Raw genomic sequence first — 17,637 nt, 5'->3', positions numbered from 1 at the left:
GGACTCACCCCCTCCCCACCACCAGAGTCCCACAGCAGTGAATGTCGTCGTCACCCCTCTCCCCACCACCAAAGACCCACAGCAGCGGACTCCCCCCTCCACCACCAGAGCCCCACAGCAGCGGACTCTCCCCCCCTCTCCCCACCACCAAAGACCCACAGCAGCGGACTCCCCTCTCCCCACCACCAGAGCCCCACAGCAGTGGACCCCCCCCCCCCACCACCACCAGAACCCCACAGCAGCGGACTCCCCCCCCCTCTCCCCACCACCAAAGACCCACAGCAGCGGACTCCCTACCCCCCCACCAAAGACCCACAGCAGCGGACTCCCCCCTCCCCAAAAGCAGAGCCCCAGAGCAGCGGACTCCCCCTTCCCCACCACCAGAGACCCAGAGCAGCGGACTTCTCCTCCCCTCTCTCCCCACCACCAGAGCCACACAGCATTAGTCTCCCCCCCCCCCACCCCACCACCGGGGTCCCGCATCAGAGGTCTTCTCCTCTCCCCCCCTTACCACTGGAGTCCAGCAGCATAGGTGTTCTCCCCGCAGCACTGGCGCTGTCTGTGCGTGGATGTCGGCTGCGGACGTCCCTGGGAGGGGGAGTAGGACCTCCGCTGCTCTCCTTGTGATTCGGCCACGGCGGCTTTAAACCCCGGCGGGGGAGCGCAGCGGGGAGGGGGGGATTATCGGCCGCCGATGGTAAGCTCGGTGCCTCCGAACACATGTAAAACTTTTTTTTTTTTACATAATTTAAACATGGGAAAGGATAAAGCAGATAATTGTGACACAGAATCTGTGTCATAAGTATCTTCTTTGTATTTTCATCATTAAGGACAGGGGAGGCACTGCCTCCCCTGACTGCACGTCCCTGATTGCCCATCTAAATTGTGCCACAACAGTGTCATGTCTGCTCCATTTGGTCTTGTGTTTTTGCATAAAAGAGGTTATTCAGAGTTGTTAGCAAACCAGAAAAAGTTAGTAATTGGGCAAAACCATGTGCACTGCAGGTGGGGCAGATATAACATGTGCAGAGAGAGTTAGATTTTGGAGGGGTGTGTTCAAACTAAAATCTAAATTGCATTGCAAAAATACAGCAGTCACTATTTACCATGCACAGAAACAATATAACCCACCCAAATCTAACTCTCTCTGCACATGTTATAACTGCCCCACCTGCAGTGCAACATGGTTTTGCCCAGTTGCTCACTTTTTTTAGTTTGCTAACAACTCTGAAGAACCCCCAAAGTCAGAAGTGTAAAGCTGGCCACACTAGATGACTCGCAAACTACAGTATGCAATGTCATCAGCGATTTCCCTTGAACTCCCCGGCAGCTCCCCGACACTCCTGGACAAACAATATGGTATCTACACACTGTGCAATCTAACAAAAGATATCGTCAGTGGCCACATCCAGGAGTATGCTGTCATTAATGAGATTGCCAGATCTTACTGCATGTAGGGAAGATCTGAGGGTACGACATACAACCCGCAGGACCACGCATCTACATCGTTATCGTTCGTTGACATTGCACGATTTGTCGTTACGATGTGTTGAAATAGTGCAAATCATGCACAATATTGACTAGTGTGTGGCCAATTTAGAGGAGTGTGTGTATGTGTGCAGAATGTATGTTTTGTGTAGTATTGTGTCTGGAGTATGGTGTTCAAATTGAAACTCATTTTTAGTAAACATTATATAACATTATATACAGCTCTGTAAAACTACTGCATTGGGGAATTCAGAATCACAGCGATCATATTGTCACTTAGTCACAGAAAGCTGTAGCTTTTCCTCTTCATATATGTCAACATCTAATGCTTTCCGAAGCTTGAACCAGAAGAATTCATCGCCCCGAGGGTCCTCAGGCCAGTTAATGTATGTATTCTGCTTTATCAGCTTCCTTAACTTGTGGTAGGCAGAAAGTCTACAAAGAAATTGAACAACACAGTGAGTAGTGAGAACATCTGACTGTGGGAATAAAAGCCTATCATAACACAAAAGACTTTCTCATCACACAAAGGCCTCAATGGCATTTTTTGCTAATGGGATTTCTAAAAGCCAGCCATCATGAAATAGGATGTGGCAGCTTCTGAAAAAGAAAATAAGGTGGATGAAATATTTGCTTCAGAGTTCAGACACTCAGTTTAGATCTAGATGAGTTCAATAAAGGACAGGCTGTATATTTCTGCCACTTGATCCACAGGTCCACAAGGTGTTTTACTTAAGTTGAAGTTCCATGCCAGAACCACAGCGCCATGTCCATACCGTAAAACCCAATTTTTCAGATCCATGAATTGGAACAGAGGGCGTGACCACTCCGCAGGCACCTCATCTACTCTCATATTTGCCAACTTTATTTTTCTCCTCTCCTGGAGAAGCCCAGAGAGGAGATGCAGCTGACCGCTCTGAGGGTGGGAGCTGGCTCTCAAGTCTTTAGGCCCCACCCCCAACATTATAAAAATTCTGCAATTTGTGGGTACTTGAAGTGGGGGTGGGGTTAAATTTATCTAGTTTGCATAATTTTAGTCCCTCCCCCTCTCTACGAACCAATGATCCCTGGTATTATCTCCCCATGCTGCACACTTCACCAGTAGATGGACAGGATGCAGGAGATCCACCCACTCTTCCAGGGGTTTGGGGGACTACCTGAAAAATTCAGAGTCTCACGCACTTTCCAGGACAGTAGGCAAGTATGGCTAGTGCTGGTGCTAGGGTGTTGGGTACCTCCCCGCAAACTATAAATTTGCGCCCTCCCATACTTTACAAAGAGACAGCACATGCCAACGGACATGATCGTGGGCGGGAGGGGGAGGCAACCTTTGAATCTCGCCCAAAGTTGCATATCAATTACCCAGATTTGTGTGCTAAGCAATTGGGTCTGATCCATTGCCCAGCCAGACTTGTATGACATGACATTGTCAGTGAGAGGTGTGTGTAGTGGATGTTGGTAAGGGGGCACTGTAATGTGTGTCATACTCTTATCTGCTCATTGTAATGAGCAAGAACCCTCCCTCCCCCACAACTATAATACACTCCTTATATATCTATCCATATCTCCTGCCTGTGTTGTTACCCTTCCCCTAACCTATAGTCTTCCTGTCATGCTTAGTGGGATTTTTACTGTTTTTTTTTTCTTGTAGGGTGCATTCTCTATTCAACAGACTGAAGGGCGAGAGGGTGGGGGGTGGGGTGGAAGGGAGTAGGCAAAGGTTTTGCCTGGGGAGCCGAGAAACCTTGCACCGGCCCTGGAGTTGGGCCTGACATGCGGGGCAGACTAGCCCTGTGTTGGGCGTCCCCCCACATGTCTGTGTATCTGATCGTAGATGTGCTAAATTTAGCACATCTACGATCAGGGCTGAATTAGGTCCTCTGTGCAGTTGTATACTCACTTTTTAACAGTTCGTACAAAATTCTAATACAGGTCTTTCTGAGGGACCAGACCTGCCACAGTGGCATAACCACACCCATTTCCTGTGTGCGGCCTCGGCTGAGTGCCACATTATTAATGACAAGTTGTAATCACAGGCTCAAACACTTGACCATGGGGGTCATTCCGACCCGATCGCATGCTGCACTTCTTCGCAGCCGTGCGATCGGGTCGGAACTGCGCATGCGCCGGCGCTGCAGTTACGATCAACTCAGAATGACCCCCCATGTTCCCTCTAGTACTGGTGCCAAAGAGGTCTTTTGGAGGGTCTGCTTGTAAGACTTACAAATGTTATAATTACACAAGGTTGCCAACGCCAGCAAAATACACAGAAAGAGAATACATAACTGATGGAAGGAATAAGAGGCTAGTAAATACCAGATCCTCTGAAAATGTCAGATGTGTCATACCTATGTATAGATGAGTATGGATTGTAAACCCCTTAGGGCAGGGTCACATGGGTGAACATGATGTGACAGGAAAACGGATTTTCCCATTAACTGCAGTATTCCACAGGCTGAGCGTATCATCGCTTCCGGTAAGTGCGGTTTTATGGTCAGAATATAACACAATTTGCCAGTCTGACCCTCCCCATTCTTACAGTCCTCACAGTTATTTTTGATGTTTCTATTTTCACTTCTTGACACAGATTGATACAGCTTAATAACTGTGTAATTAAAAAAATGCAAACTGTCACTAATTTGTTTTCAAGGCCTGACAGCCCCCATAATACATAATCAATTATAACTAGGGGTGTGCATCGGCCACTTTTCGTGTTTTGTGTTTTGGTTTTGGATCTGGCTCTTTCTTCGTGTTTTGGAGCTGGATTGGTTTTGCCAAAACCACCTTTGCGGGTTTTGGTTTGGTTTTGGATCTGTTTTTTTTTTGGTGGGAAAAAGCATAAAAACAGCTAAAATCACAGAATTTGGTATTTTTTTTTGTTCCTATGCTATTATTAACCCCAACAACATTAATTTCCACTAATTTCCAGTCTATTCTGAACACCTCACAATATTGTTTTTAGGCCAAAAGGTTGCACCGAGGTAGCTGGATGACTAAGCTAAGCGACACAAGTGGGCGGCACAAACACGTGGCCCATCTAGGAGTGGCATTGCAGTGGCAGACAGGATGGCAGTTTGAAAAACTAGGCCACAAAGAGTACATAATGCAAAGAAAAAAAAAGAGGTGCAAGATGGAATTGTCCTTGGGCCCTCCCACCCACCCACCCTTATGTTGTATAAACAGGACACGCACACTTTAACAAACCAATCATTTCAGCGCCAGGGTTTGCCACATGACTGTGGCTGAAATAATTGGTTCGTTTGGGCCCCCACAAAACAAGCTGGCAATTAATCTGTCCCTGCACAAAAATGGCTCTACAGATACAAGATGTCGTCCTCATCCTCATTGACCGATTCCTCACCCCCTTCAGTGTTGTGTACATCCTCATCCTCACAGAGTACTAAATTTGTCTCCGCTGGAATCCACCACCACAGGTTCCTCTGTACTTTCTGGAGGCTGGTCTTCACGGAAGAACTGATAATTAATTTTGATGAACATCATCTTCTCCACATTGTGTGCAAGTAACCTCCTACGCTTATCGCTGACAAGGTTACCGGCTGCACTAAAAACTCTTTCAGAGTATACACTGGAGGGGGGCAAACTTAGGTAAAATAGAGCCAGTTTATACAGGTGCCTCCAAATTGCCTCTTTTTCTTGCCAGTACAGGTATGGACTGTTTGACACGTCTACTTGGATGCTGTCACCGATGTAATCCTCCACTATTCTTTCAATAGTGACAGCATCATATGCAGTGACAGTAGACATGTCAGAAATTGTTGGCAGGTCCTTCAGTCTGGACCAGATGTCCAAAGTTGGTCCTGCCTGCCCTGCATCACCGCCAGTGGGTTGGTTAGGAAGTGGATATCTAAGTTGTTTCATGGCAGCCCCAGTTGTGGGAGAAAATGAAGAAGGAGCTGTTGCCGTGTCACATTCCTCTTCAGCTGACAGTGTTTTCACCAGCAGGTATTCGCACCTCTGCAGGCTTGTGTCCACCGGAAAGAGAGAAACAACGTAGGCTTTAAACCTAGGATCGAGCACGGTGGCCAAAATGTAGTGCTCTGATTTCAACAGGTTGACCACCCTCGGATCCTGGCAAAGCGAATGAAGGGCTTCATCCACAAGTCCCACATACCAAGCGGAATCGCTCTGTCTTAGCTCCTCCTTCACTTTCTCTAGCTGTTTATGCAAAAGCCTTATGAGGGGAATGACCTGACTCAAGTTGGCAGTGTCTGAACTGACTTCACGTGTGGCAATTTCAAAAAGTTGGAGAACCCTGCACAACATGGAAATCAATCTCCACTGCATTTGAGTCAGGGGCATACCCCCTCCTTTGCCTATGTCATATGTGGATGTATAGGCTTGAATGGCCTTTTGCTGCTCCTCCATCTACTGAAGCATATAGAGGGATGAGTTCAACCGCGTTATAACCTCTTGCTTCAGGTGATGGCAGAATAAGTTCAAGAGTGTTTGCTGGCGCTCCAGTCTTTGGCACGCAGTCGCTGAATGGCGAAAGTGTCCCAAAATTTTTCGGGCTACTGAAAGTGTCTCCTGCATGGCTTTGCCGTTTCTCAAAAAATGAAGCACTACCAAATTTATTGTGTGAGCAAAATATGGGACATGCTAGAATTTGCCCTGATTTAATGCCCGCACAATGGGGGTCATTCCGAGTTGTTCGCTCGTTGCCGATTTTTGCTATACTGCGATAAGTCGCTTACTGCGCATGCGCAAGGTTCGCAGAACGCATGCGCTTAGTTATTTTACACAAAAGTTAGGTATTTTACTCATGGCATAACGAAGCTTTTTCATCGTTCTGGTGATCGTAGTGTGATTGACAGGAAGTGGGTGTTTCTGGGCGGAAACTGGCCGTTTTCTGGGAGTGTGCGAAAAAACGCTGGCGTTTCTGGGAAAAACGCAGGAGTGTCTGAAGAAATGGGGGAGTGTCTGGTAGAGATGAGCGGGTTCGGTTCCTCGGAATCCGAACCCGCCCGAACTTCAGCTTTTTTTACACGGATCCGAGCGACTCGGATCTTCCCGCCTTGCTCGGTTAACCCGAGCGCGCCCGAACGTCATCATGACGCTGTCGGATTCTCGCGAGGCTCGGATTCTATCGCGAGACTCGGATTCTATATAAGGAGCCACGCGTCGCCGCCATTTTCACACGTGCATTGAGATTGATAGGGAGAGGACGTGGCTGGCGTCCTCTCCATTTAGATTAGAAGAGAGAGAGTGAGATTGAGACAGAGACACTTGATTTACTGGAGCTTAGGAGTACTAGAGAGTGCAGAGTTTACTAGTGACTGACCACTGACCAGTGACCACCAGTGCAGTTTTATTTAATATAATCCGTTCTCTGCCTGAAAAAAACGATACACAGTGACTCAGTCACATACCATATCTGTGCTCAGCCCAGTGTGCTGCATCATCTATGTATAATATCTGACTGTGCTCACACAGCTTAATTGTGGGGGAGACTGGGGAGCAGTTATAGGTTATAGCAGGAGCCAGGAGTACATATTATTAAAATTAAACAGTGCACACTTTTGCTGCAGGAGTGCCACTGCCAGTGTGACTGACCAGTGACCTGACCACACTGACCACCAGTATAGTATACTATATTGTGATTGCCTGAAAAAGTTAAACACTCGTCGTGTGACTTGTGTGGTGTTTTTTTATTCTATAAAAAACTCATTCTGCTGACATACAGTGTCCAGCAGGTCCGTCATTATATAATATATACCTGTCCGGCTGCAGTAGTGATATATATATATTTTTTATATCATTATTTATCATCCAGTCGCAGCAGACACAGTACGGTAGTTCACGGCTGTAGCTACCTCTGTGTCGGCACTCGGCAGTCCATCCATAATTGTATACCACCTACCCGTGGTTTTTTTTTTTCTTTCTTCTTTATACATACTACATCTCATTATCATCCAGTCTATATTAGCAGCAGACACAGTACAGTACGGTAGTCCACGGCTGTAGCTACCTCTGTGTCGGCACTCGGCAGTCCATCCATAATTGTATACCACCTACCCGTGGTTTTTTTTTTCTTCTTTATACATACTACATCTCATTATCATCCAGTCTATATTAGCAGCAGACACAGTACAGTACGGTAGTCCACGGCTGTAGCTACCTCTGTGTCGGCACTCGGCAGTCCATCCATAATTGTATACCACCTACCCGTGGTTTTTTTTTCTTTCTTCTTTATACATACTACATCTCATTATCATCCAGTCTATATTAGCAGCAGACACAGTACAGTACGGTAGTCCACGGCTGTAGCTACCTCTGTGTCGGCACTCGGCAGTCCGTCCATAATTGTATACCACCTACCAGTGGTTTTTTTTTTCTTCTTTATACATACTACATCTCATTATCATCCAGTCTATATTAGCAGCAGACACAGTACAGTACGGTAGTCCACGGCTGTAGCTACCTCTGTGTCGGCACTCGGCAGTCCATCCATAATTGTATACCACCTACCCATGGTTTTTTTTTTCTTCTTTATACATACTACATCTCATTATCATCCAGTCTATATTAGCAGCAGACACAGTACAGTACGGTAGTCCACGGCTGTAGCTACCTCTGTGTCGGCACTCGGCAGTCCGTCCATAATTGTATACCACCTACCCGTGGTTTTTTTTTTCTTCTTTATACATACTACATCTCATTATCATCCAGTCTATATTAGCAGCAGACACAGTACAGTACGGTAGTCCACGGCTGTAGGTACCTCTGTGTCGGCACTCGGCAGTCCATCCATAATTGTATACCACCTACCCGTGGTTTTTTTTTCTTTCTTCTTTATACATACTACATCTCATTATCAACCAGTCTATATTAGCAGCAGACACAGTACAGTACGGTAGTCCACGGCTGTAGCTACCTCTGTGTCGGCACTCGGCAGTCCGTCCATAATTGTATACCACCTACCCGTGGTTTTTTTTTCTTTCTTCTTTATACATACTACATCTCATTATCATCCAGTCTATATTAGCAGCAGACACAGTACAGTACGGTAGTCCACGGCTGTAGCTACCTCTGTGTCGGCACTCGGCAGTCCGTCCATAATTGTATACCACCTACCCGTGGTTTTTTTTTTTCTTTCTTCTTTATACATACTACATCTCATTATCATCCAGTCTATATTAGCAGCAGACACAGTACAGTACGGTAGTCCACGGCTGTAGCTACCTCTGTGTCGGCACTCGGCAGTCCATCCATAATTGTATACCACCTACCCATGGTTTTTTTTTTCTTCTTTATACATACTACATCTCATTATCATCCAGTCTATATTAGCAGCAGACACAGTACAGTACGGTAGTCCACGGCTGTAGCTACCTCTGTGTCGGCACTCGGCAGTCCGTCCATAATTGTATACCACCTACCCGTGGTTTTTTTTTCTTTCTTCTTTATACATACATACTACATCTCATTATCAACCAGTCTATATTAGCAGCAGACACAGTACAGTACGGTAGTCCACGGCTGTAGCTACCTCTGTGTCGGCACTCGGCAGTCCGTCCATAATTGTATACCACCTACCCGTGGTTTTTTTTTTCTTTCTTCTTTATACATACTACATCTCATTATCATCCAGTCTATATTAGCAGCAGACACAGTACAGTACGGTAGTCCACGGCTGTAGCTACCTCTGTGTCGGCACTCGGCAGTCCGTCCATAATTGTATACCACCTACCCTTGGTTTTTTTTTCTTTCTTCTTTATACATACATACTACATCTCATTATCAACCAGTCTATATTAGCAGCAGACACAGTACAGTACGGTAGTCCACGGCTGTAGCTACCTCTGTGTCGGCACTCGGCAGTCCGTCCATAATTGTATACCACCTACCCGTGGTTTTTTTTTCTTTCTTCTTTATACATACATACTACATCTCTTTATCAACCAGTCTATATTAGCAGCAGACACAGTACGGTAGTCCACGGCTGTAGCTACCTCTGTGTCGGCACTCGGCAGTCCGTCCATAATTGTATACTAGTATCCATCCATCTCCATTGTTTACCTGAGGTGCCTTTTAGTTGTGCCTATTAAAATATGGAGAACAAAAATGTTGAGGTTCCAAAATTAGGGAAAGATCAAGATCCACTTCCACCTCGTGCTGAAGCTGCTGCCACTAGTCATGGCCGAGACGATGAAATGCCAGCAACGTCGTCTGCCAAGGCCGATGCCCAATGTCATAGTACAGAGCATGTCAAATCCAAAACACCAAATATCAGTAAAAAAAGGACTCCAAAACCTAAAATAAAATTGTCGGAGGAGAAGCGTAAACTTGCCAATATGCCATTTACCACACGGAGTGGCAAGGAACGGCTGAGGCCCTGGCCTATGTTCATGGCTAGTGGTTCAGCTTCACATGAGGATGGAAGCACTCAGCCTCTCGCTAGAAAAATGAAAAGACTCAAGCTGGAAAAAGCACAGCAAAGAACTGTGCGTTCTTCGAAATCCCAAATCCACAAGGAGAGTCCAATTGTGTCGGTTGCGATGCCTGACCTTCCCAACACTGGACGTGAAGAGCATGCGCCTTCCACCATTTGCACGCCCCCTGCAAGTGCTGGAAGGAGCACCCGCAGTCCAGTTCCTGATAGTCAGATTGAAGATGTCAGTGTTGAAGTACACCAGGATGAGGAGGATATGGGTGTTGCTGGCGCTGGGGAGGAAATTGACCAGGAGGATTCTGATGGTGAGGTGGTTTGTTTAAGTCAGGCACCCGGGGAGACACCTGTTGTCCGTGGGAGGAATATGGCCGTTGACATGCCTGGTGAAAATACCAAAAAAATCAGCTCTTCGGTGTGGAAGTATTTCACCAGAAATGCAGACAACATTTGTCAAGCCGTGTGTTCCCTTTGTCAAGCTGTAATAAGTAGGGGTAAGGACGTTAACCACCTCGGAACATCCTCCCTTATACGTCACCTGCAGCGCATTCATAATACGTCAGTGACAAGTTCAAAAACTTTGGCCGACAGCGGAAGCAGTCCACTGACCAGTAAATCCCTTCCTCTTGTAACCAAGCTCACGCAAACCATCCCACCAACTCCCTCAGTGTCAATTTCCTCCTTCCCCAGGAATGCCAATAGTCCTGCAGGCCATGTCACTGGCAATTCTGATGATTCCTCTCCTGCCTGGGATTCCTCCGATGCATCCTTGCGTGTAACGCCTACTGCTGCTGGCGCTGCTGTTGTTGCTGCTGGGAGTCGATGGTCATCCCAGAGGGGAAGTCGTAAGCCCACTTGTACTACTTCCAGTAAGCAATTGACTGTTCAACAGTCCTTTGCGAGGAAGATGAAATATCACAGCAGTCATCCTGCTGCAAAGCGGATAACTGAGGCCTTGACAACTATGTTGGTGTTAGACGTGCGTCCGGTATCCGCCGTTAGTTCACAGGGAACTAGACAATTTATTGAGGCAGTGTGCCCCCGTTACCAAATACCATCTAGGTTCCACTTCTCTAGGCAGGCGATACCGAGAATGTACACGGACGTCAGAAAAAGACTCACCAGTGTCCTAAAAAATGCAGTTGTACCCAATGTCCACTTAACCACGGACATGTGGACAAGTGGAGCAGGGCAGGGTCAGGACTATATGACTGTGACAGCCCACTGGGTAGATGTATGGACTCCCGCCGCAAGAACAGCAGCGGCGGCACCAGTAGCAGCATCTCGCAAACGCCAACTCTTTCCTAGGCAGGCTACGCTCTGTATCACCGGTTTCCAGAATACGCACACAGCTGAAAACCTCTTACGGCAACTGAGGAAGATCATCGCGGAATGGCTTACCCCAATTGGACTCTCCTGTGGATTTGTGGCATCGGACAACGCCAGCAATATTGTGTGTGCATTAAATATGGGCAAATTCCAGCACGTCCCATGTTTTGCACATACCTTGAATTTGGTGGTGCAGAATTTTTTAAAAAACGACAGGGGCGTGCAAGAGATGCTGTCGGTGGCCAGAAGAATTGCGGGACACTTCCGGCGTACAGGCACCACGTACAGAAGACTGGAGCACCACCAAAAACCACTGAACCTGCCCTGCCATCATCTGAAGCAAGAAGTGGTAACGAGGTGGAATTCAACCCTCTATATGCTTCAGAGGTTGGAGGAGCAGCAAAAGGCCATTCAAGCCTATACAATTGAGCACGATATAGGAGGTGGAATGCACCTGTCTCAAGCGCAGTGGAGAATGATTTCAACGTTGTGCAAGGTTCTGATGCCCTTTGAACTTGCCACACGTGAAGTCAGTTCAGACACTGCCAGCCTGAGTCAGGTCATTCCCCTCATCAGGCTTTTGCAGAAGAAGCTGGAGACATTGAAGGAGGAGCTAACACGGAGCGATTCCGCTAGGCATGTGGGACTTGTGGATGGAGCCCTTAATTCGCTTAACAAGGATTCACGGGTGGTCAATCTGTTGAAATCAGAGCACTACATTTTGGCCACCGTGCTCGATCCTAGATTTAAAGCCTACCTTGGATCTCTCTTTCCGGCAGACACAAGTCTGCTGGGGTTGAAAGACCTGCTGGTGAGAAAATTGTCAAGTCAAGCGGAACGCGACCTGTCAACATCTCCTCCTTCACATTCTCCCGCAACTGGGGGTGCGAGGAAAAGGCTCAGAATTCCGAGCCCACCCGCTGGCGGTGATGCAGGGCAGTCTGGAGCGACTGCTGATGCTGACATCTGGTCCGGACTGAAGGACCTGACAACGATTACGGACATGTCGTCTACTGTCACTGCATATGATTCTCTCAACATTGAAAGAATGGTGGAGGATTATATGAGTGACCGCATCCAAGTAGGCACGTCACACAGTCCGTACTTATACTGGCAGGAAAAAGAGGCAATTTGGAGGCCCTTGCACAAACTGGCTTTATTCTACCTAAGTTGCCCTCCCACAAGTGTGTACTCCGAAAGAGTGTTTAGTGCCGCCGCTCACCTTGTCAGCAATCGGCGTACGAGGTTACATCCAGAAAATGTGGAGAAGATGATGTTCATTAAAATGAATTATAATCAATTCCTCCGCGGAGACATTGACCAGCAGCAATTGCCTCCACAAAGTACACAGGGAGCTGAGATGGTGGATTCCAGTGGGGACGAATTGATAATCTGTGAGGAGGGGGATGTACACGGTGATATATCGGAGGATGATGATGAGGTGGACATCTTGCCTCTGTAGAGCCAGTTTGTGCAAGGAGAGATTAATTGCTTCTTTTTTGGGGGGGGTCCAAACCAACCCGTCATATCAGTCACAGTCGTGTGGCAGACCCTGTCACTGAAATGATGGGTTGGTTAAAGTGTGCATGTCCTGTTTTGTTTATACAACATAAGGGTGGGTGGGAGGGCCCAAGGACAATTCCATCTTGCACCTCTTTTTTCTTTTCTTTTTCTTTGCGTCATGTGCTGTTTGGGGAGGGTTTTTTGGAAGGGCCATCCTGCGTGACACTGCAGTGCCACTCCTAGATGGGCCCGGTGTTTGTGTCGGCCACTAGGGTCGCTTATCTTACTCACACAGTCAGCTACCTCATTGCGCCTCTTTTTTTCTTTGCGTCATGTGCTGTTTGGGGAGGGTTTTTTGGAAGGGACATCCTGCGTGACACTGCAGTGCCACTCCTAGATGGGCCCGGTGTTTGTGTCGGCCACTAGGGTCGCTTATCTTACTCACACAGTCAGCTACCTCATTGCGCCTCTTTTTTTCTTTGCGTCATGTGCTGTTTGGGGAGGGTTTTTTGGAAGGGACATCCTGCGTGACACTGCAGTGCCACTCCTAGATGGGCCCGGTGTTTGTGTCGGCCACTAGGGTCGCTTATCTTACTCACACACCTACCTCATTGCGCCTCTTTTTTTCTTTGCGTCATGTGCTGTTTGGGGAAGGTTTTTGGAAGGGACATCCTGCGTGACACTGCAGTGCCACTCCTAGATGGGCCCGGTGTTTGTGTCGGCCACTAGGGTCGCTTATCTTACTCACACAGCGACCTCGGTGCAAATTTTAGGACTAAAAATAATATTGTGAGGTGTGAGGTATACAGAATAGACTGAAAATGAGTGGAAATTATGGTTTTTGAGGTTAATAATACTTTGGGATCAAAATGACCCCCAAATTCTATGATTTAAGCTGTTTTTTAGGGTTTTTTGAAAAAAACACCCGAATCCAAAACACACCCGAATCCGACAAAAAAAATTCGGTGAGGTTTTGCCAAAACGCGGTCGAACCCAAAACACGGCCGCGGAACCGAACCCAAAACCAAAACACAAAACCCGAAAAATTTCCGGCGCTCATCTCTAGTGTCTGGGCGAACGTTGGGTGTGTTTGTGACGTCAAACCAGGAACGAAACTGACTGAACTGATCGCAATGTAGGAGTAAGTCTGGAGCTGCTCAGAAACTGCTAAGAAATTTCTATTCGCAATTCTGCTAATCTTTCGTTCGCAATTCTGCTGTGCTAAGATACACTCCCAGAGGGCGGCGGCTTAGCGTGTGCAATGCTGCTAAAAGCAGCTAGCGAGCGAACAACTCGGAATGACCCCCAATATTGGTAGCGTTGTCTCATATCACGAATCCCCAGGAGAGTCTAAGTGGGGTAAGCCATTGAGCGATGATTTCCTTCAGTTTCTCTAAGAGGTTGTCGGCGGTGTGCCTCTTACTGAATCCGGAGATACACAGCATAGCCTGCCTTGGAACGAGCTGGCGTTTCTGAGATGCTGCTGCGGGTGCCTCTGCTGTTGTTGCTGTGCAAGGCAATACATCTACCCAGTGGGCTGTCACAGTCATATAGTCCTTAGTCTGCCCTGTTCCACTTGTCCACATGTCCGTGGTTAAGTGGGCAGTGCGTACAACTGCATTTTTCAGGACACTGAGGACACTTTTTCTGACGTCTCTACATTCTCTGTATCGCCTGCCTAGTGAAGTGAAATCTATGGTACCGGGACACACTACCTCCATCAATTGTCTAAATTCCACTCCACTAATGGCGGATACCGGACGCACGTCTAACACCAACATGGCTGTCAAGGCCTTGGTTATCTGCTTTGCAACAGGATGACTGCTGTCATACTTCATCCTCCTCGCAAAGGACTGTTGGACGGTCTATTGCTTAGTGAAAGAAGTAGTGGTGTTCCAACTTCCTCTCTGGGATGATGAATGACTACCAGCATCAACAGCAGCAGCAGCAGTAGGCGTAGCAATGCAGGATCCTCCGGAGGAATCCCGGATAGGAGAGGAGTCAGTCATGCCAGTGACGTGGCCTGCAGGACTACTTCCGATCCTGATTGAGGAGGAAATTGATGAGGAGAGAGTTGCTGGTAGGGTTTGCAAGCTACAACAGGACAAAGGGATTTATGTGTCCCTGGACTGCTTACGATCTTAGCCACAGTTTATGAACTTGACAGTGACTTTTTATGAACGCGTTGCAGGTGATGTATAAGGGAGTATGTTCCTAGGTTGGTAACGTCCTTACCTCTACTTATTACACTTTTACATAAGGTACATATGGCAAGACAGTAGTTGTCCGGATTTGGCTAGAAATAATTCCAGACAGAAGAGGTGGATTTTTTTGTCTTCTGCCCAGGCATGACGATGGGCTTATTCAACAACTGTCTGCCCCGGTGCCTGATTTAAACAAAGCACATCACCATCAGAATCCTCCTCGTCAACTTCCTCCGCAGTGCCAGCTACACCCATATCCTCATACTTGTGTACTTCAACAGTGACATCTTCAATTTGAATATCAGAAACTGGACTGTGGGTGCTACTTCCAGCACTTGCAGAGGGCGTGCAAATGGTTGAAGGAGCCACCTCTTCCCATCCAGTGTTGGGAAGGTCAGGCATCGCAGCCGCCGACACACTTGGACTCTCCTCAGGGGCGGATCCAGAAGAAAATGATAGGGGGGGTGGACCATGAAAGGGGCAAGTACATTTGCGTGCGGCTTCGGTGCATGTGAGGTGGCGCTTCTTATACAATGCCCACAGTTGTAGCGCTCATTATGCAATGTCCACTGTACTGTGAGTGGGGGTCATTCCGAGTTGTTCGCTCTGTATTTTTCTTCGCATCGCAGCAATTTTCCGCTAACTGCGCATGCGCAATGTTCTCACTGCGACTGCGCCAAGTAAATTTGCTATGCAGTTAGGTATTTTACTCACGGCATTACAAGGTTTTTTCTTCGTTCTGGTGATCGTAGTGTGATTGACAGGAAGTGGGTGTTTCTGGGCGGAAACAGGCCGTTTTATGGGAGTGTGTGAAAAAACGCTACAGTTTCTGGGAAAAACGCGGGAGTGGCTGGAGAAACGGAGGAGTGTCTGGGCGAACGCTGGGTGTGTTTATGACGTCAAACCAGGAACGACTAGCACTGAACTGATCGCAGATGCCGAGTATGTTTAAAGCTACTCAGAAACTGCTAAGAAGTGTCTATTCGCAATTTTGCTAATCTTTCGTTCGCAATTTTGAGAAGCTAAGATTCACTCCCAGTAGGCGGCGGCTTAGCGTGTGCAAAGCTGCTAAAAGCAGCTTGCGAGCGAACAACTCGGAATGACCACCCGTGCCCCTTATATAAACCCCATAGTAGTGGTGCCCCTTATGCAATGCTCGTATTGCCCCCAGTAGTAATGTTGCCTGTAGTAATGCCCCCAATCATTTAGCACCCTAGTAGTTATGCCCCCAGTGGTAATACCCCTGCAGTTATGACCCCAGTAGTTTACCCCTGCCCAATTTAGTTTAGCCTCCCAGTGGTAATGCCCCCAGTAGTTTGCCTGCTTGTAGTTTAGCCACCAGTAGTAATGCACCCCTGTAGTTTGCCCCATTGTAGTTTAGCCCCTGTAGTTATGCCCCCCTTGTAGTTTAGCCCCCAGTAGTAATGCCCCCAGTAGTTTGGCCCCTGTAGTTATCCCCCAGTAGTTTGGCCCCTGTAGTTATGCCCCCAGTAGTCTGGCCCCCCTGTAGTTAAGCCGCCAGTAGTAATCAGTGGCGGAACTAGCGAGCGGTGGGCCCAGGTGCGACAAAATGCTTTGCCCCCCCCCCCACATCCCATCCAAGTTTACCCCCTCACCCCTGGAGAGGATCTGGTGAGGGAGACCTGCTCAGGGCCAGAGAAATGGATACCTAGCAACAGTGCCGTAACTAGACATTTTAGCACTGTGTGCAAGAAACGGCATCGGAGCCCCACCCCTGCATGCAAAACAGGGGCAGTGCGCGCCGTAGGCGCACGCAAAAATACATAGTGGCGTGGCTTCGTGGGGAAGGGGTGTGGCCACAAAATAATACCAATTCATAAAACGGTGCACAGTAGTCTCCATTCTTCAAATTACGCCGCACAGTAGCACCACTACACCAGGTAGAGACCCTTTTACACCTTACAGCGGACAGATTCCTCTTTTTACACATTACGGCAGACAGCGTCCCCTTTTTACACATTACAGCAGACAGCGTCCCCCTTTTTACACATTACGGCAGACAGCGTGCACTTTTTACACATAACGACAGACAGCGTCCCCTTTTTACACATAACGGCAGACAGCGTGCCTTTGTTGCACATAGCGGCAGACAGCGTACACTTTTTACACATAACGGCAGACAGCGTACACTTTTTACACATAACGGCAGACAGCGTCCCCTTTTTACACATTACGGCAGACAGCGTGCCCTTGTTACACATTACGACAGACAGCGTCCCCCTTTTTACACATTACGGCAGGCAGATTCACCCTTTTTACACATAGCGGCAGGCAGATTCCCCATTTTTACACATAGCGGCAGGCAGTCCCCCCTTTTTACACATTGCGGCAGGCAGATTCCCCCTTTTTACACATTGCGGCAGGCAGATTCCCCCTTTTTACACATTGCGGCAGGCAGATTCCCCCTTTTTACACATTACGGCAGACGGCGTGCACTTTTTACACATAACGGCAGACAGCGTCCCCTTTTTACACATAACGGCAGACATCGTGCCCTTTTTACACATAGCGGCAGACAGCGTACACTTTTTACACATAACGGCAGACAGCGTCCCCTTTTTACACATTACGGCAGACAGCGTGCCCTTGTTACACATTACGGCAGACAGCGTCCCCCTTTTTACACATTACGGCAGACAGCGTCCCCCTTTTTACACATTACGGCAGGCAGATTCACCCTTT

The 17,637-nt window shown here is 47.7% G+C and overlaps 1 protein-coding gene across 1 annotated transcript in view; it reads right to left on the bottom strand.

The window, feature by feature from the left end:
• Positions 1-1,219: 1,219 nt before the first annotated feature.
• Positions 1,220-17,637, bottom strand: part of LOC134966224 (toll-like receptor 13) — a 59,064-nt gene continuing 42,646 nt past the window's right edge. The window contains exon 2 of the mRNA XM_063942791.1: positions 1,220-1,923. Coding sequence (XP_063798861.1) covers positions 1,761-1,923 — 163 coding nt within the window. The 3' untranslated portion in view covers positions 1,220-1,760. The remainder of the gene's footprint in view (positions 1,924-17,637) is intronic.

This window comes from Pseudophryne corroboree, chromosome 10 (assembly GCF_028390025.1).
Source record: "Pseudophryne corroboree isolate aPseCor3 chromosome 10, aPseCor3.hap2, whole genome shotgun sequence".
Lineage (NCBI taxonomy): Eukaryota > Metazoa > Chordata > Amphibia > Anura > Myobatrachidae > Pseudophryne > Pseudophryne corroboree.
This window is presented reverse-complemented; position numbering and strand designations above follow the sequence as displayed.